The following is an 18,631-nucleotide window of genomic DNA, read 5'->3' as shown; positions in this document are numbered from 1 at the left end:
TAGACACCAGCTGAGAAAGAAACCGTTCAGGTTTGCCAAACCCGGTTCTCAACAGCGATATCTTACCAGTACCAGGGTCTTTTCACATTCACATTTTTATCCCGATGCGGATCCACTCCTTGACATCTCGAACCCCCCCCCCGCCATGGTATGGCTGTGTAATGGCTTGGTAGGCTGCTTGGCTCCAGCTTGCCTGGCCTTGGCTGCTGGAGTCTTGATCCTCTTATTAGATTAGCCTGTTAGAAGAATTTGGGAAAGGCCTCATTGGGCCTGCTTCTGGATTGTAGACAATACGCAGTAACGAGCCCACCGGATGTTGCTTCAGCCACTTTTGTTCCTACAGAATTTTATCTTTCCCTCTTGCCTGCCCCTCTTTCTTGTGTAGATAGATAGTCCTTTTCTGCTGTTTGTGTTTTGTTTGTTCTGTATCTTAGGGCAATTCTCTGTGGCTGTCAGCTATTTCCATAGCTTTTGACCTCCTCTCCCAGTCAGTTGGTCTGCCGTCTACTGTCTGCGTGGTTGTAAGCAGAAGCAGGCAAAGAGAAGTGTGGCCAGGCGTGAGCAAGCAGTCAGTCCCCCCCTCCTCCTCAATAATATTAATGATGTGTGTCTGTGGCTGTATGTGGAGTCTCCGCCAACGCCACCCAACTGCTAGGCTAACGTTAATTCTCTTAGCTAAGCAGTCGCGCCGCGATACAAGAACATGTATGTTGTCTTGCCCGGAGATGAGGTATTGGCAGAAACACTAGATGTGGATTATGAGAAAGGTGAATAATTCTTGATTAATCTATAATATGTCGCGACTCTCTCCCTCCTGACTGGTTACTGCTGATGTGTTGAATTGTGCCTTTGCAGACACATTATTCTATGACACTAACTAATTAAGCCTCCACCGGGCCTTAGCTTGTTCCACACAATCTACATACTTACACATACTCCACTCGCCTTCATCAATCCATCCTCTTCCTTCTCTCCTCTCATTTTCTTCTCACCATGCCACCGAAAAAGATGTCGCTGGAATCCGCACTAGACGAAGAGCGGCGCGAGATTCTGGATATCCTCGAGGGTCGCCTCCGTCGCTCCCCCCAACAACAGCCTTCTAGAGCTCGCCATGCCAGCCCCACGCCTCCAATCAGGAGCATGCTGGATGTTGCTCCCGACCCAGCTTTACAGAGGCATAACTCCATCGCGGGCCCCAGTGCGAGCGTTGGCGTCACGACCCCTTCCTCCAGCAGCCGATCAGCGCCCCCGGTGCGCAGCTTGCTCGATCCTATCTCACCATCTCCTCTCCGTTTGACCCACAGTGCCGAATCGCGGCCTACTGAATATGACCCTGCCACAACTTCCCCAATACTCCCCACATCTCCCACATCTCCCAAATCTCCCAAATCTCCCAAATCTCCCAATTCTTCAATATCATCATCAACCCGCGAGGAGTCCCATCCTCGTCGCTCGTCAGAACCCTCAGGCCACAGCGGTTCACTGCCCAGTCCAACCAGGAAGAAACAGGGCATTGAGGAATACCAATTTGAAATGCTGCCCAGTATTCCAAACCAAGCCCTGCCGAAGCGGGTGGCGCAGGGCGGAAAGAAATCTGCAACTCACACGAACAATGCCGCACACACTAGCTCCATGGTAGCTGTCATGTCGGGGCAGGAATTAGGCGGTCTACATGGTTTCACAAGAGGGCGGGATACAATACGACACGGAGGCGCTGTAGGTGTCTCTGGGCGCCATTCCAGGTCCCCTTCTGCACGGCTGGCGCGATCTCGCTCGCCAGGCACTGGCCTGCTAAATACAAACTCGTTTAACCCAATGCCCGTTCCAGGAACATTTGTTACGGATACGGGCAAAGTTATTCATCTAGATCACGCATATCGCCAATTGTCGAATGCAGCACTGTCAAGGTCTAGTGGCACATTATCCCGGTTCCGGAAATCTCCTACAAGTCGAGAGCGTGGGGAGGATGCGGTTTCAGAATCCGGAGATAGTCGACTCCAGGAGGACTATTACTCTGGTGACGAGGCGGTTAGTGGAGATAATAGTAGCGGTGATGAGAATGATAATTCGAGCTCGGGCGAGGAAGATTGGAGCGCTGAAATACAACGCGGACGTCGACACGGTAGGAAGAAATCTGATTCGGAGGAGAATGGCGTCAACAAGAGTGGTGGCCCGCAGCAAGTGCGGAGTCTTCTTGCTGCTGCTGACGAAGAACGTATGTTTTATTTTTATTTTATTTTTATTTTTCTTTTACATCTTACATGGGGATTCCCTATATGAGGAGGGAATATTTCGGCTAACATGTCATCTGCTTCTAGGTAAGAAGGTCTCATCTACATACAAGGTTAAATCATTACTCGATCCAGTACCCGTGACCGCGAAAGCAGCTACAGAAAAACATCTGCACAAAAAGACCGGCGTTGTCCACCCAACAACCAGCTTCGACTACGCAGGCTCAGGCGCAAACACCCCCGCTGGCTCAGACGATGAAGCACAGTACAGCGACTTCAAAAAAGCCCAGAACCTCAGCATCTACATGTCCCCCATCGACCAGTCCGTTCCCAACCGTGTAATTCGTACCATCGTCCGCGGCGAGTTTACACGCGTGCAGGAAGAAGCGGAACAGAACGGCCGCATGCGATTACGCACGTACCTCGTCGCGACGGATCTTAGCGACGAGTCCGTCTACGCGCTGGAATGGACGATTGGCACCATCCTCCGCGATGGCGACACGCTCTATGCCGTCTATGCTATTGACGAAGAGACCGGGTCTGGGTCTGGCGCTGGAAAAGGTGAACCAGATTCCTCGTCGTCGGTGCAGATTGGCGATGGGCTTAAGGCGATGCTGGATGCGGCTGCCGTTGTTGGATCGCAGACGAAGAAGACGGCGGAAAATTTGACAAAGGCGTCGCCGTTGCCTTCGGCGAATACGTCGTCGACTCAGATTAGTGGAGGGAGCGGGGGTGGTGGTGGAACTGACAGCAAACCCGGCTCTGCAGATTCGCGGGCTGTGTCCAAAGACGAGGCGGAGAGGTTTCGAGCTATCGAGGGGATTTCGCAGACGGTTGTGCGGTTGTTGAGGAAGACGAAGTTACAGGTTCGGGTTGCTGTTGAAGTTATTCATTGTAATAGTCCGAAGCATCTGATTACTGAAGCTGTAAGTTTTGATGAATTGGCAATTTGTTTTCTTAGTGTTGTTTATCTACCCATTTCCCTGAACTCCTCTCCGTGTCTTTTTTATTTTTTTTAGTCTTTGTGAATGCGATTTGCTGACGGGCACGTTAGATTGATGGATTGGAACCTACACTGGTAATTCTGGGATCAAGAGGCCGCAGCGCGCTTAAAGGGTAAGTCATTCATTCATCTCATCCATCTATATATATATTATGTCATCCCATTCCAGCCCTTGTCCCTAATTCTTTTTATTTATTATTATTTTCGCACCAAGGAAAGGAAACCCCCAAAAGAATTGCTAACTCGGATATACAGCGTCCTCCTCGGGTCCTTCTCAAATTACCTCGTCACCAAATCCTCCGTGCCCGTGATGGTCGCGCGGAAGAAGTTGAAGAAACATGCGAAATTCAAGCCGGCGAATGTACGCTTGCTGAATAATCTTACAACGCCGAAGAAGCTGGTGTATGCGAAGATTGATTGATTGATAATTTCTTTTCTTTTCTTTTCTTTTCTTTTCTTTTTTTTTTTTTTCTTTGTGATTTTTCTGATTCCGATGTTTGTTAATTCATCCAGGGTGTGGGTATTTCTATATACTGATTTTTTCTTTTGTCTTTGCCTTTTCCTTCGGTTCGGGGTATTTTCCCCTGACTTGCCCTCTGGGCTTTGTGGCCTTTTTGCGTAAACCCCATTGCATGCATAGTTGAGCTGGTTTGGGTTTGGGTTTGGGTGGGTTTTGTCAGGTTTCTTTTCGCGTTTCTTTTCTTTCTTGACTGACTGGGATAGTTACCTCTCTGGTATTCTTTTCGTCTTTTTCTTTTTCTTTTTCTTTTTCTTTTTCTTTTTCTTTTTCTTTTTTTTTTTTATGTAAGTGTTCCCTGGTATTACTCTTTTCCTTTTAATTCTTGTCTTTCTCATGGGAGATGCAGAGATGAAAAAGAATTGAGTTCCTTCCTCATAACTTGATGAAAGTTATAGTTAACTAACTCTTATGCATAATTACAAATGCTCTACACCGAGTGAATATTGATAGCCTTCTTTGAAATATCCTCGAAATATTCCCCTGAGCTATCTAACCCGTGGATATTCTCTACAATTTATATAACAACAGATCTCAGATCTGAGATTATACAAATTATCTTCTTCACTGTCTCTGCTGATTTCCGTCCCCCTCTCTCTCTGTGTGTATGAAATAGCAAGCGATACAGTAGGCGTTAATAGAATCAAAATCACACATCTGCTCTTTGATCATTTCTCATTCTCATTCAGCGTTTGTAGAAAATGAGTACATCTAAGCAGAATAATTAAAACTATATAGATAGTCTTTCATTCACATACATCTCCATTTTTTTCCAAGCCTGCGAATTCTTTAACTCGGAATCTGTTGAAACAGCGAGGACATGTATCTGAACAATAATCTCACAACAGGTCCCGGATTGATCCTCTCTGCTATGTGCTAACTTAATTAGCCTTGAGCTTGTCATCTATATCACTCTGAGAGGATTCATGAGAGCTGCACATGGGCTAGTTAGCTCTTGGTTATGTTGTTGCTGTTGCTATTCACTGCAATTTCACACCCCCTGAATCGGATTTCAAGGTTCATTCACCGCTAATTGATTAGCTTTTGCACAAGACACTTAACAGTCAAGTTAGGGTCTTGTTCATGTCATGTCCAGCTACATATCTGATTATTGGGCAATGTAAAGATGATTTCATTGCAGGTAATAAACCATCCAGGTAACATCTTATATAAGTTAATGTGTAATTTACAACAAGAATGAAAATGTTAGTACTAATCTAGAAATAAATCAAAAACAAAAAAAAGAATGAAATGCTACCCCCCTCCCCTATCTTCCCATCCCATCTTATTTTCCCAACTTCATCACTTTCCCAGAAACCTGGTTCCGCACTTCTACCAACTTCCCCTCTTTCACCTTCAACAGAAACTCATCCATCACCCCGATCCCCAGGTCAAAGAACGCAGTGCTAAACCACGATGTGCAACCGTCATCAAACAGCCCTTCACCACCCTCTACCGCCGCACGCGGCTGCGCAGGAGTTAGATGGGGCACAGCTCGGTACTGGAGGAGTGTCCAACCATCATCTGACGGAAATTCCAGGCCAGTAGGGTACAGACGCACGGTCTGGCCCACCCCCTCAGGCAAGACCAAGCCGGGCAGTGTGATGTTTGCCCGCCACTCGACGCCGTCTACAAACCAGGACTTGAGTTCCAGGCCCGTATGGTCTGCCTCAACTGCCAGTGTTGCATTCGAGGCTCCATCGGCTTCATCGTAGAAGGTACCTGCGAAATTCTTCGCGGCATTTTCCATGGCGGCATGCTCAGCGGCTACGACAAAGGTTTCGCCAACTGCGGCGCGGAGAGGCCAGCGGTCACCGCTGGCTGTTTTACCGGCGACGAGGACGGAAAATCCAAGGCCGTGGTCGGGGGATAGGGCGAATATGGTAGTGTACCCGGGCTGACCGCCGCCTTTGGTGTAAATATCGGTGACGCGCGTGCGGTTGGAATTGGGCGAGATGGAGGTTGTTAGGCGGTTGATTTCCCACGGTGCACCGACGCTAGTAGTTAGCGATGAGAGGTGTGCGCGAGGTTTCATCCAGAGGCGGGTAGTGACTGGGGAAAGCAGCTTAGACTGAAGAATGGAGAGGCCCGTTGCGCGGAGATCGGCGAGATTAGAATAGATGCCACCGGAGCTAGTTGATCTGTTAGTTTGGAGGAGGGGGCGAAGAGAGAGAAGGGAAATGAAAGAAAAAAAAAAGAAAAAAAAGGGGGGGGGGGGGGGAACTTACGGCGCAATGATTTGGTTATCGTAACCCCAGGCGGTTTCCGGAGCTTCACCTGGCACTGGAGTCTTTCCTGGAATGATAACCGCGTTCGGGTTTTTGCCTGGAGGCAATATCGAACCAGTAATTTTGAGCCCCAATGGCCTGGCAAGAACGCTCTGAATCGCGTCGTTGTATGTAAGACCTGTCATGCGCTCGAGCACACGTCCTAGTACGCCAAAGCCACTGTCGGAGTAAAGTGAAGATTGAAATATGGGTTGGCTTGGGACTTTCGCATCCCGCATCTGCGCGAGGAATTTTGGAATGGAACATTCATTTTTCTCCGGGATGGGTGAATAACAAGCTGTAAACTCTGGCGGGAACTGGCCGGTACCACCCATATGGCTAGCAAGTGCCCCAACCGTCATGTCTTCCCAGGCAATGCGTTTCAGGGGACCATCGTCGGCATCTTTGGGGGACTCACAGGCTAGCTCCGGCAGATACCTCGTCACCGGGTGATCAAGAACTGCCATGCCGCCCGCATGAGCCACGATGGCGTAGACAGTGAACAGCTTGGAGACGCTGCCCACACGAATGGCAGTCCCATCATCTATCCCACCGGCAGGGAAAGTTTCGTTAAGAGCTGGAGCTGTAGCCTGGTGGAAATAAGAGTAGACCGATTTGTTGGTGACGGTTGAATAGACGTCAATGGCGAAAGAGGACACGGAGCTATCAATGACTCCAGATTCGAATAGAGCTTCAACCACTCCGGGGAAGGAGTCCTTTGCCTTGGTGAAAGCATCCGTTTTGTCCAGGTCAAAATCTGAAGAGAAAGTCGGCCCCAGAAGCGGACATTCTTCTGTTAGAAGCACGCCCTTGGCCCCTGTTAGGGAGAGAAGGGGAAGAACGATAGGGGCGAGGGACCAAAACATTTTGCACTGGGCCGTTCGTTTTAATGATAAAAAGAAGAGACAACAATGTGCGTAATTGTTGTGATGATGGTTCTCTCATGGGAGAGCATCCCATCCTGATATTTATATGCAAATCTGTGGACTCTCAAGACGACGTTGATAGGACCGAGAAAAAGAGCATTTTGACCCCTTATTTCGTCACTTAGTTTGCTCCTTCATGGCGAATTTGAGTGCTGGACGTTGATGATTATCAGCCCAAACGAGAGCAGCACCGCCTGATGCTCCGCCTGTTCAGCCCAAGAACGTCGTTTTTATACGCGCATAGATGAGAAGACGAGCAGATCTCTCTGCCTAGTAGGTATGCGGTGTATGGCTAGAAACGAGGGTTGCGAATACGCGTATATTTAGGGCCGCATTTCTCAGCTTAACTGCGAACTCAACATAATGCGAGTTTATTTATTCGTCCGTTCGTTCCTCTGCGGATCGTCATATTTAACTAGTTAGTTACTAGTAACTAGTTAACTACATAAGTTACTATCTGCTAGCATGAACTCGTTTGTTTCTCTCCCGGCCCAACAAAGTTAAAAAGCAGTTGGTTCAGCTAGTTAGTTATTTACTAGTCATTTGTGTTTTTTATAATAATAAGTTATTATATTCTACTTAACTAGATAATCTCAGTAGTTAGTTAAATTATATATAAACATAACATTAATTATTCTTCTGCAGATTATTATCATTATGATTAGAATATTCAATTCTGCTGTACAGAGTATGTAATGTACAGTACAGTTATGACTCTTGAGAATTGAAATGAACAATATAAATGTCATGTCTTATTCAACAGTGCAGTTGCTCAGTTACCTTTGTCTGTTGAAGTAAATATTCAATATGCAATACCAGTCCATGCAGGTGATAATGCACCTCTCATTCTTTGTGATTCTTCAATTTTTCCTCCAAAGAACTGATCACTATTTAAATACTCTAGTTACAAGTTAACTCATCTCTGGGATGAAGCCCCTGGATATTTAGGCTCAATAGCAACAGTTTAGCTGTTTTATTCTGTTTAGAATTTCAAATCAGCCTTGAGTTATTATAGTAGTTAACTAGTTAATTGGTTTCTTCTGCCTACATGTTGCACTTCATGCTCCATACTCTCCCCTTCTTTACATCCTGGATGCGATGCCTTTGTTTGCCGGGCCGTTTGTTCTCCCCTCCCGAGTTACACAGTCGCGGGATCACGACGCGGGATTGGCTTGCGATTGAGTTTTTTGGTTTTCCCTTTTACGAGGATATGTGAGTACTTAAAGATGAGAGAAACCCAGAATCAATTTGATTAAATGAATTATTTAGTCCTGATTTGCAAAAGAACGGATTAACTACCCTGGAGCTGCTGCGGTTGTAGAAAGCAGAGTTCTTCGCTTATGCACGTCATCTTGATAACTACCATCCAGATGGTAAGTTAGTTAATTTCCCGTTTTCAAGCTTCGATGTATCTTTATAGGTTCATCCTCCTCTCTCGAATCCGCACCGCAACGCACTGGCTGACATAGCTACTCCAAGGCACGATGGAGAGAATTCCTGATCTGGGCTCTCGCTACCCTCCCGGTCTGCACAGCTCTCCCCTCGCGCTCAGCGGAATCCCAATTCCGACCAATCACAGACAATAACGATGCCGGTTTAACAACCATCCGCTCACCAATAAACGAAAACGTCACCATTTCATATAAAACCCTCCCCACGTGGGCTTGTGTGACATCCTCCTCGCACCAAAAGCAATATACGGGTTACGTCCACCTGCCTCCAGAGGCTCTCTCGCCCATCCGGCAAAGTTACCCCATCAACACCTTCTTCTGGTTCGTGGAGGCGAGGCAGAATGCAGACACGGCGCCTCTGACTATATATTTGAATGGCGGGCCAGGGGCCAGTAGCATGACGGGTCTATTTCAGGAGGTCGGGCCCTGTGAAGCTGTAGAGATTTCGCGAGATTGCATTGGTACGCGTGCTCGGGAGTGGGGTTGGGATCGGGCTTCCAATCTGCTTTTCATAGATCAGCCGGTCCAGACTGGGTTTTCGTATGACAGTCTGCGCAATGGATCGCTGGATTTGTTATCTTCGTCTTATACTTTCCCGCCCTCACCTGTACCTTCTAGGCATGGTGAAGGTCTGGTTCTGAACGGCACATTCAGCTCCCGCAATGCCGACGCGACGGCAAACACAACCGCCATTGCAAGTAGAACGGTTTGGCACATGCTGCAGGGCTTTTTAAGCGCGTTCCCACAGTATAACCCTAGCAAAGGTGATGAGGAAGATGGCTCCGCCGCTGGTATCCATCTCTTCACAGAAAGTTATGGAGGGAAGTATGGCCCAGCCTTCGCAGAACATTGGCTGGCACAAAACGAAGCGCGAAGAAACGGCAAACTCCCCAAAGAAACGACGCTTGAAATAAATCTGCAATCCGTCGGGATCCTCCAAGGTTGCATCGACGATCTCATCCAGGAACCCTTCTACCCAATCTTCGCCTACAACAATACCTACGGTATTCAGGCAATTTCTCGCGCGGAGATGGACGCATCGTTAGCAGCGTTCGAAAAAAAGGATGGGTGTGAAGAACGAATAACTGCCTGCCGTTCGAAAGCACTGTCTCTTGATCCCGCGGGGAATGGGGACGTCGATGCCGTTATTGCGCTCTGCCTGGCCGCTATGTACACCTGCTACAATGATATCTTCAGCCCGTTTCATAAATCCAACAGGAGCGAATACGACATTTCACAATCGCGACTCTCCAGCTTCTCCCCACTCACACACCTCACCTACCTCAACATAGCCAGGGTCCAAGAAGCCCTAGGCGTCCAGGTAAATTACACAGATTATAGCAAGGCTGTCCAGTCCGCTTTCATCTCGACAGGCGACTACATGCGCACCTCGTACGTTCCGCATCTGGGCTCGCTGCTGGCATCAGGGGTTCGAGTAGCGCTCATCCACGGTGATCGGGATTATGTCTGCAACTGGATGGGCGGCGAGGCTGTTTCGTTAGCCATCGCATCGTCACCTAACGCCCCAGCACCATACCGAGAGAAGAACGCGTTCAGCGATATCGCCGGATATGCACCCCTAACCATCACCAACGGGGCTTCTGGAAGCTCTTACGTTGGCGGAACGGTGCGCCAGCTCGGCAACTTATCCTTTACGCGCGTCTATGACGCAGGCCACTTCGTGCCTGCCGCTCAGCCGGAGACTGCCTTCACGCTGTTCTCTCGCATCATTGCAGGTGGGAGGGATCTAGGCAGTGGTGACGAGGTCGATTTATCCACTTTTCACACGATGGGGTCGCGAAATTCCACAAAAACGAATGTCGCGCCGCCAATGGCGGAGACAATTTGCTATGTGCGGGCGGTGGAGGCGACATGTTCGATGGAGCAGAAGCAGATGCTGAAAGAGGGGAGAGGGGTGGTTATTAACGGCGTTTTATATAAGGATCAAGATGAATGGGCATGCCGCCGAGGTAATAATGCCTCGAAAGGTGAACAACGTATGAGAGGATTGTCGATGAGCATGGCGTCATTTATGCAAAGGGCACGCCGATTATTTGCTTGATAATTTTCATTGGTGTCGGCGAAATTTTTGTATATTTTAGAGGAAACTTCGGTAGGCGTTCTTGTCCATCCTAATTCCCATCGTTCGCAAGATCTAGATCAGATTGCATGTGTGCCTGTAGCCCATCAAACCCGTAGCCAGAAAACTATCATGACATAGCACGGGAAACAGCAATAACGGGCAAAACTATGCAATGGTAGCCTTTATGTAATATCGACGCATGCAAATGCAACTACGAGAGAAGGATTGAAAAGATAGAAAAACATAAATAATTAACATGAGCAAAGGGACAATAAAAATGGGAATAGAACAAATGAAATGGAGAAGTAAAAGTAAATACCCTTTCCCGCGCAACAGGCCGTATAATTATGTGACAGGTGCAAACCAAATTAGGGCGATATGCATATGTGGACACAGAGTAGCGCAGAATTCATCGTTTGAAAAATCCCGGCTCTTGATTCATTCATATCATTGAAATAATCCTCTATCCAAAAAGATATCAAACGGAAAGAAAAAGAACATCTTAGTGACCTACCAAGCTACCTCTTTATTCTCAAGACGGGCAAAATCTTACACATCAATTAAACTCGCCTCCGCAGCTGTGTTGTCTCTGGTATCTTTATTCCCCTTTGCCCGGCCTTTACCGGAGCGCTGATAATACTCCTCAATGATTTTCCTAGGAATACGATTAAGTAAGTCCTTGGGGTAGATACGGAGTAGATTCCACGCCAAGTCTAGGGACTCGAAGATAGTGCGGGATTCATAGGGTGATTGGGAGATGAATGTTCGTTCGAATTTATCTAAGAACTCGAGAGAGAGCTTATCCTCAGCTGAGAGCGCTTCTTCACCGACGACAGCTTTCATGGCAGCTGGAGAATCATTGGGTTAGTATTTTCAGATATTATGTGTCTTACTTGTAGAAAGGAGTGATGAAAGGGGAATCATACCGGCGTCACGGCCAATGGCATATTTGGCGTAGAGTTGGTTGGATACGTCACTGTGATCTTTACGCGTACGGCCTTCGCCGATGGCAGACTTCATGAGTCGAGATAGGGATGGCAATACATTGATTGGCGGGTAGATACCCTTGTTGTGGAGCTGGCGGTCAACGAAAATTTGGCCTTCGGTAATATAACCGGTCAAATCAGGAATTGGGTGAGTGATGTCTATAGTGGGCAAATTAGCCCTGCCAGCGATATCTTCAGGAGCGCATCCAACAAGGACTTGGACAACAAACATACCGTCGTTAGGCATAGTCAAGATAGGGATTTGCGTAATAGAGCCATTTCGGCCTTCAACACGGCCAGCTCGCTCATAAATGGTCGACAGATCAGTGTACATGTAGCCAGGGTATCCACGTCTACCAGGTACTTCTTCTCTAGCAGCCGAAACCTCTCGCAAAGCGTCACAGTACGCGGAAAGATCAGTTAAGATAACAAGAACATGTTTCTCCAATTGGTAGGCGTAATATTCTGCGGTGGTAAGAGCAAGACGGGGTGTGATGATACGTTCGATTCTGTGTGCATGAAATGGACTATCAGCGGTGTATTTGCTTTTGGGTATGGCGGGGAGAGAGCCCTTACGTGGGATCATTTGCAAGGTTGAGGAATAGTGTTACACGTTCCATACTGCCATTCTCCTCGAAATCACGGGTGAAGAAACGACTTGTTTCCATGTTCACACCCATAGCGGCGAAGACGATGGAGAAGTTGTCTTCATGTCCATCATGCACGTCTTTGGTGGGTTTGCCCACCAAGCTCGCCTGACGACATATCTGTGCGGCAATCTCATTGTGCGGCAGACCAGCTGCAGAGAAGATAGGAATTTTCTGCCCCCGGGCAATGGAGTTCATAGTATCGATGGCTGAGATACCAGTCGAGATCATTTCTTCCGGGTATACCTGGTAAGCCGATTTAGTCTTGGGGAATTAGAATGTCGGGAAGTGCGAGAACCCACTCGTGAGTATGGGTTGATTGGACTGCCATTGATATCAAGATAATCCTCCGCCAGCACCTTAGGGCCTTTATCAATTGCACGTCCGGACCCATCAAAGATCCGCCCAAGCATGTCTTCCGAGACACCAAGCTTGAGACTGTGTCCAGTGAACTCGACTTTAGTCTTTGTAACAATTAGCAGACATATCACCAGTAATAACACAGGCCGCTCTTCATGGAATATTATACCTTTTTAACATCAATACCGTGTGTGTTTTCAAATACCTATTCCACCACTCAGTAACTCCTCCATTTCAAATTTCCAAGCAACTAGACTTCCGCCCAATACTGACCTGCACTACTGCTCTGTCACCTAAAATAAAACACAGCAAGTCAGTACTCCGATATACTACAGAATTCGAGTGATAGGTACACGAGGCATACCTCTGGCTTCCAAAACCTGCCCGGACTTCTCTGATCCATCGGGGAGTGTTAGGGACACAATCTCATTGTAGCGGGGGAATTTAACCTATGCGGCGCGAAGCACAGGCATATCTCATCAGTACACTTGACATAAATCCTGAGCACCACAAACAAAACCAGCACACGCACATTGTCAAGGATAACCAAAGGACCGTTGATGCCTCCTATGGTGTTGTATCGAATGCGAGGGGTGACGGACATCATCCGGGGATCACTGATTCCTGGAGCCATGGTTATAGTTGGTTGGTGCCTAGGGGGATGTTCTCCAGGAGTCTAACGAAAGTGCGGAGCTGATGCGGAGCTGGGGAGCTAGGCCGCACGACTAATGTTCTGGCTCGTTACGGAGGAGGAGGCGGGGATGTGAGAGGGGAGTTTGTTTGTATAGTTAGTTGTAGTCGGTTTCTGATGCGGTCATCCCAGAAAGTAGAGCTCAAGGTGGTAGCTGCGGCACGTGGTGCTGGCAGCAGGTGCGTCTGTGTTCGGGTGACTAAGCGCTCACCCCTTCACATGCTGTTGAAGCTACTACACAAGCCCTAACCCACGTGACCCACACACATCCAGATATTTAGCTTCCACTAGCTGCTAACCGTGCCATGCTTACTCACTCTCTCTAGTGAGTGCACCACAGTGTACAGAAATCCACACTGTATAGAAAATATTTTCAATATCTTCATTCTTCATCTTCAAATAATCATTATTAATTATAATCATGTTTAAATCTTCTAATTACACTGAGAAGCAGTTACAACAAGCTATTAATATATATAAAAGTAATTTAAAATTAAAAATTATATCTCTGTTATAAGAATTCAAAGTCTTATATATTATCTTATATAAGAGAATTAATAGAAAGAAATCAAGAACTATAAGAGTTTTACTGAATTAAGTATTAAATAACAGTTAGAAAGAGATAATTAAAATATGAATTTATCAGTTAAATATTAATTTTTATCAGTTTATTATCAAGTATATCAAAGCTGCTACAAACTGTTTATTAAAATAGTATTATATAGATTCAGAGACTGTATCTCTTATAGTAAGTAAGATATAAGTATATTAATTCATTAAATATCTATTAGATTATAAATAAGTTAAGTAAAAGTCTATAAATTTAAAATAAGTATCTTATAAGAATATAAGTTTCATTATTAACTAATTTAATTAATATAAAATTATCTTTAATTAATATTATTTTTTTCACTGTAATATCTATAACTTTAATATGATTGAATTTCAAGAAGAAGAAGAATATAAACAGTGAATTATAATTATTTTTAAAGATATAAATTTTATTATACAGTTATTATACTTCTGTAAGTTAATAATAGTGATAAAGTATATTAATATAGATAATATAGTATTAAATTTATTAATTATAATAAATTAAAGATTTATCTAGAGAATTAATATATATACTTTAACTTATTTAATAATTATACTATCACTATATCTGAGTCTGGCTTTATAAATGATGAGATTGAATTTGAATGAATTAAGTGATTTAATAAGATAATAAAAAAGCATTAAATAAGTAGTTATTAACTACTATTAATGAATAATTATAATTCTTATCTTATAAATGTCAGATTTTCTCTCTATAAGCTGACTACTTCTGTATAAGTAAGATATTCACTGATTACTTAGTAAATGCCTATTATATATAAAAGATCATATAATAGATAGATCTTGATAATCAATCAACTACTCTATTATATCATCTTTATCAGATTATGTGTAAGAGGCTTACACTGAATAGATCAGTATAATATTATAGATCTTATATAATAAAGAGAAAAATGTTAGAGAAGAAAAGAAAGAGAAAGTGTAAAAATCAGCAATTGAAGTGAATATTTATACATATATATGATGATGTACACAGTGAAGCTTCAGAGTGAAAGAATTTATATATATTCATAACAGCTGAGAATTAATGATCAAGAATAACTGAGAATCAGAGTGTATATATTTGAGAGTGAAGTGAAAGAATCTATGAAGTGTAACAGAATAGCTTATATAATTAATCAGACACAGCTCATCATATTAGTCTTCTTCTTCCAGAAGTAGTTCTCATCAGTCAAGAGCTGCTATTTCAGATAATATAAAACTCAGAGTTCAGATCAGTTAATTATAGCTGACTTATTTTATAAGATATTATTAGCTGCAGCTGCAGAGTCTCTTATTGAGAATATTCTTAATCTCTCACTCAAGCTCATTATCTTCTTCTATGATGTCTGATAACTGTCAGTCAGAAGTCAGTTGAGAAGGAAATGAATTAATAACAGCATGATAAAGCAAGCTTGTGTGAAATACATCATGAATTTCTAATGATGTGTTAAGATAATAGTTGTAACTATCTAGAACTTCTATCACTTTATACCTGATGTAATGATAATCTAGTGTATGAGATGAATATATAATCTGTATATTCTTAAGATTCAATTATACTAAGTTTTCTATCTTATACTGCTCAGCGGAATCTTGATGAATATTGATTTGATTCTCTTAATCTTGTTTCACAGCTGTCATGAAGGCTTCTGCTCAGTTATAAGTGTCTTGAAGCTTTATTACTATATTATCAGCAATCTGAATCAGACTGCAGAGATTCAGTGTGAACTGTATAATCTCTAGAAGATTTAATATCTTTATATAATAACTATATATAAGAAAGAACAGACTTATATCTGTTGAAACAGCATCTTGATCATTGATAGCAATCTCTGTGTGTAGAAGAAGATCATGTCAATTATCTTATAAGTGATTGCAGAACTTATAAAGATAATTCTTCTCAGTCTGAATTATCTGTTCTGACACATCATTGATCTTGAGATGATAGACAGTTGACAGATAGTGTGTAATCTTGAGAACTTAACAGATTCTTGTTCAGAGAGTGCTCATGAATTAACAGTCTTAATCTGATACTATAGATCTCAGTAATCTATACATCTGATAGAATGAGCTCTGTAGAAAAGCTTCAGTAACTTATTCAGTATTCATCTTATCACAAGATTTCAATATTATATCTTTGCTTAATTAATTCATGATAATCAGAATGTTTCTACAATTCTTACTCTCAGATAGATCAATAGTGAAGTTAATTACTACATCTTATCAGATTCTATTAGAGATATTAAGTGATTTTAATAGATCTTTTCTACAGTTCTTTTATGAGATAATAGAAGAACAGTGATTGCAGTTTCAGGCAAAGTGTCTGATACTGTTTAATATCTCAGATCAGTAGAACTCTTGAAAGATCATTTTATACAGTTATTCACAGTCTGAATAACTGATTATACATGAATTATACATCTCTTATATTATCTGAGTATGTAAGAGTTCAGAGTGAGGAATTCAGCATTGTTCACAGAATTATAGAGTGTTATTATCATTAATTGAACATTCTGAGATATCAGTTCTTATATGTAGTTCTGAGGGAAATCAGAGTGCTTCTTAATATACTGCTTCAGTAAGTACTTGAAGAAGTTTATTGATTTGAGCTGCTGTATGCTATAGCTTATCTAATGTAGATTCAGAAGAAGTTGAGATATCAGTAACAGTTCTAATTGAAGAAGTATATATAGTGTCATAAGCTGTTTTATCTTGATCAACTAGTATCTTCAGATTCAAGAGCTGATACTCTTGATTCATTCAGTGAGTATCTGTTACATTGAATAACATATCTTGCTCTCATTATAAGAGAGCATCTGCTATCAAGTTCTGACTGCCAGAACAGTAGTGTATTATAAAATGAAAGTAACTTAAAAACTCAGATCATTATATCTGTCATTCAGTGAGTTTATAAGTAGTTATAATGTATTTGAGATTCTTATGATCTATGACTATCTCAAATTCAGAGACACTTCAAAGTTCAGAGTCTCATTCTTCTAAACAGTATACAATCATGAGAAGTTTCTTATTATAGATCTTATAATTGCATTCAGCAGAACTCAGTTTCTTAAATATAAAGATATATAATTGTAGAATATCTTCATCATTATATTACAATATCACTTCTTCTGTTATATAGTCAGAGAAATCAGCTTCAACAACTGTCTTATAATCAGAATTGAATATTATTAGTAGAGAGATATTAATGAACATCTTCTTCATCTGTGTAAATGCAGCTTCAGTGTCTGCTGATTATTAAAATACTGAGTCTTTCTTAGTGAGTTCTGTAAGTGATCTTGTGATATCTGAGAAGTTTTATATAAATTGTCAATAGAAGTTAGCAAATTTGATGAAGCTTTATACATCTTTCACAGTGCACAGAGCCTCTTATTCAAGAATAGCAGAGATCTTCTCAGAATTCATTCAGATTTCCTTGTCAGCTTCTATAATAAAACCTAAGTATTTAGTACTTTTGACTTCAAAATCACACTTGTTAATATCAATTGATAGTCTCACTTCTTATAGTCATTGTAATACTCTTTGCACATACTCTTGATATTTCTTTCTGAATTCATCAGTGAAGATGAGAATGTCATCTAGATAAGTAGATACAAATTCATCAAGAAAGTCTTAAAGTGCTCAGTTGATATACTTCTGAAATATACTGAGAGTATTGACCAGTTCAAAGAGTGTGACTACTCATTCAAAGAGACTATATTGTGTTTGAAATGCTGTAAGTCACTCATCTTCTTCAGTAATGTGAATCTTATGAAACACAGTGATAATATCTAACTTTGTAAATCATTGAGCTTGTTCAATGTGAGCTAGAGTTTCATTGATAAGAGATAAAGAATAACAGTCTTTCTTTATTAATCTGTTCAATTCTTGATAATTCATACAGAACTGAAGTTCTTCATCTGATTTCTTTGCAAAGAGAATAGAAGCTGCAGTGAAAGAGTTGCTAATATATATGAATTCTTTATTTAACAGATCATTGAGTGTCTTTCAAAGAAGAAGAAGTTCATCTTGAGATATATTATAAAGAGAGTCTTATGACAGTTCAGAGTTCTTATCATTCTTTTTCTCTAACTTGATACTGTGATTCACTTCAGAATCTTATAAGAGAAGTATATTCATAATATTATCTTATTAGAAGATATTTAGATATTCATGATATTATTGAGAGAGTTTTGTATAAGAATCTGTTATTATAATATAGAATAACTTTTCTAGAGCCTTTTTAATATTAGTCAGACTGACAGAATAGATTGATATATAATTCTGCTATTAATGAACTTGTCAGTGACTCTGTCAGTGATTTTAATAATGACTACTTTTTCAAAGTATTTCATAAGCATTGACAGAGATCTGTGCAAGATTCATAGTCTTGTAAATATCATCTTTGTGAATTCTATCATCATTAGAGAATATCAAGCTTCTGTTTCAAGTATTCAGCAAGATACCTTGTTCAGATAGTCAGACAAGTTCTAATATAAGATTGTAATTGAGATTATCAACTTCATATATATAGACATCTTCATGTTAATATTCTCTCATATCTATATTTAGTTTTATTATGTAACAGATATTAACATCTTTCAGATCATTAAATTCTGTAAGAAGTTGAGATTTTAATAAAGAAATACACTGAAGATTATAATATCTTACAACTGAAGATTTTATCATTGTATAGTAGCATAGACTGCTGTCTATCATAGCTTTCATATTATACATGTTATCAATCACAGTAGATACAAGAATTACATTCATTGTTATTTTCTCTTCAAATTATTATCATCTGATCTCTTCAAGCTTCTGTTTGTAAAGTTGAACAGAAGCTAATCTTTTCTCTGTTTCACTGAGACATTCTTA

The 18,631-nt window shown here is 42.1% G+C and overlaps 4 protein-coding genes across 6 annotated transcripts; 2 read left to right on the top strand and 2 right to left on the bottom strand.

Annotated features, from left to right (window-relative positions):
• Positions 1 to 156: 156 nt before the first annotated feature.
• On the top strand, positions 157 to 4,513 carry BDCG_07618 (universal stress protein). Of its 3 annotated transcripts, none has more exons than XM_045423403.1 (6): positions 157 to 568; positions 684 to 767; positions 904 to 2,215; positions 2,319 to 3,157; positions 3,286 to 3,347; positions 3,490 to 3,780. In XM_045423403.1, exons 2-6 carry the CDS (start codon positions 750 to 752, stop codon positions 3,653 to 3,655), a joined length of 2,397 nt encoding a protein of 798 aa, XP_045282227.1. In that variant the 5' UTR covers positions 157 to 568; positions 684 to 749; the 3' UTR covers positions 3,656 to 3,780. The 3 variants fall into 3 exon arrangements, with proteins under 3 accessions (XP_045282227.1, XP_045282228.1, XP_045282229.1); XM_045423404.1 differs by having other exon boundaries at positions 168 to 568; positions 676 to 767; XM_045423405.1 differs by having other exon boundaries at positions 257 to 568; positions 676 to 2,215; positions 3,490 to 4,513.
• Positions 4,514 to 4,620: 107 nt separating this feature from the next.
• On the bottom strand, positions 4,621 to 7,371 carry BDCG_07617 (uncharacterized protein). Its single transcript, XM_045423402.1, has 2 exons — positions 5,980 to 7,371; positions 4,621 to 5,883 (listed from the first exon to the last, which is right to left on the bottom strand). Exons 1-2 carry the CDS (start codon positions 6,882 to 6,884, stop codon positions 5,037 to 5,039), a joined length of 1,752 nt encoding a protein of 583 aa, XP_045278810.1. The 5' UTR covers positions 6,885 to 7,371; the 3' UTR covers positions 4,621 to 5,036.
• A 350-nt stretch (positions 7,372 to 7,721) lies between these two features.
• Positions 7,722 to 10,806, top strand: BDCG_07616 (carboxypeptidase S1). The gene is made up of 2 exons (XM_045423401.1): positions 7,722 to 8,317; positions 8,424 to 10,806. Exons 1-2 carry the CDS (start codon positions 8,285 to 8,287, stop codon positions 10,455 to 10,457), a joined length of 2,067 nt encoding a protein of 688 aa, XP_045278809.1. The 5' UTR covers positions 7,722 to 8,284; the 3' UTR covers positions 10,458 to 10,806.
• Positions 7,818 to 13,459, bottom strand: BDCG_07615 (V-type proton ATPase subunit B). The gene is made up of 11 exons (XM_045423400.1): positions 13,004 to 13,459; positions 12,836 to 12,920; positions 12,745 to 12,764; positions 12,641 to 12,676; positions 12,414 to 12,575; positions 12,041 to 12,357; positions 11,699 to 11,973; positions 11,405 to 11,623; positions 9,678 to 11,326; positions 7,993 to 9,574; positions 7,818 to 7,922 (listed from the first exon to the last, which is right to left on the bottom strand). Exons 1-9 carry the CDS (start codon positions 13,103 to 13,105, stop codon positions 11,028 to 11,030), a joined length of 1,515 nt encoding a protein of 504 aa, XP_045278808.1. The 5' UTR covers positions 13,106 to 13,459; the 3' UTR covers positions 7,818 to 7,922; positions 7,993 to 9,574; positions 9,678 to 11,027.
• Positions 13,460 to 18,631: the final 5,172 nt, after the last annotated feature.

The sequence above is a fragment of the Blastomyces dermatitidis genome, assembly GCF_000003525.1.
Source record: "Blastomyces dermatitidis ER-3 genomic scaffold supercont1.9, whole genome shotgun sequence".
NCBI lineage: Eukaryota > Fungi > Ascomycota > Eurotiomycetes > Onygenales > Ajellomycetaceae > Blastomyces > Blastomyces dermatitidis.
The sequence above is the reverse complement of the archived record's forward strand: the minus strand, read 5'-3'. Positions and strand labels throughout refer to the sequence as shown.

What these genes read in the sequence shown, in the direction of transcription:
- BDCG_07618 (XM_045423403.1), top strand. An exon ending in TGCTGCTGCTGACGAAGAAC is followed by an intron (nt 2,216 to 2,318) that starts GTATGTTTTATT and finishes ATCTGCTTCTAG; the next exon opens with GTAAGAAGGTCTCATCTACA. An exon ending in AGCATCTGATTACTGAAGCT is followed by an intron (nt 3,158 to 3,285) that starts GTAAGTTTTGAT and finishes CGGGCACGTTAG; the next exon opens with ATTGATGGATTGGAACCTAC.
- BDCG_07617 (XM_045423402.1), bottom strand. Translation starts at nt 6,884, where the DNA reads ATGTTTTGGTCCCTCGCCCCTATCGTTCTTCCCCTTCTCTCCCTAACA. An exon ending in GATAACCAAATCATTGCGCC is followed by an intron (nt 5,884 to 5,979) that starts GTAAGTTCCCCC and finishes CAGATCAACTAG; the next exon opens with CTCCGGTGGCATCTATTCTA.
- BDCG_07616 (XM_045423401.1), top strand. Translation starts at nt 8,285, where the DNA reads ATGCACGTCATCTTGATAACTACCATCCAGATG. An exon ending in TGATAACTACCATCCAGATG is followed by an intron (nt 8,318 to 8,423) that starts GTAAGTTAGTTA and finishes AGCTACTCCAAG; the next exon opens with GCACGATGGAGAGAATTCCT.
- BDCG_07615 (XM_045423400.1), bottom strand. Translation starts at nt 13,105, where the DNA reads ATGGCTCCAGGAATCAGTGATCCCCGGATGATGTCCGTCACCCCTCGC. An exon ending in AACCTTGCAAATGATCCCAC is followed by an intron (nt 11,974 to 12,040) that starts GTAAGGGCTCTC and finishes TCATGCACACAG; the next exon opens with AATCGAACGTATCATCACAC. An exon ending in CTTGACTATGCCTAACGACG is followed by an intron (nt 11,624 to 11,698) that starts GTATGTTTGTTG and finishes TGCCCACTATAG; the next exon opens with ACATCACTCACCCAATTCCT.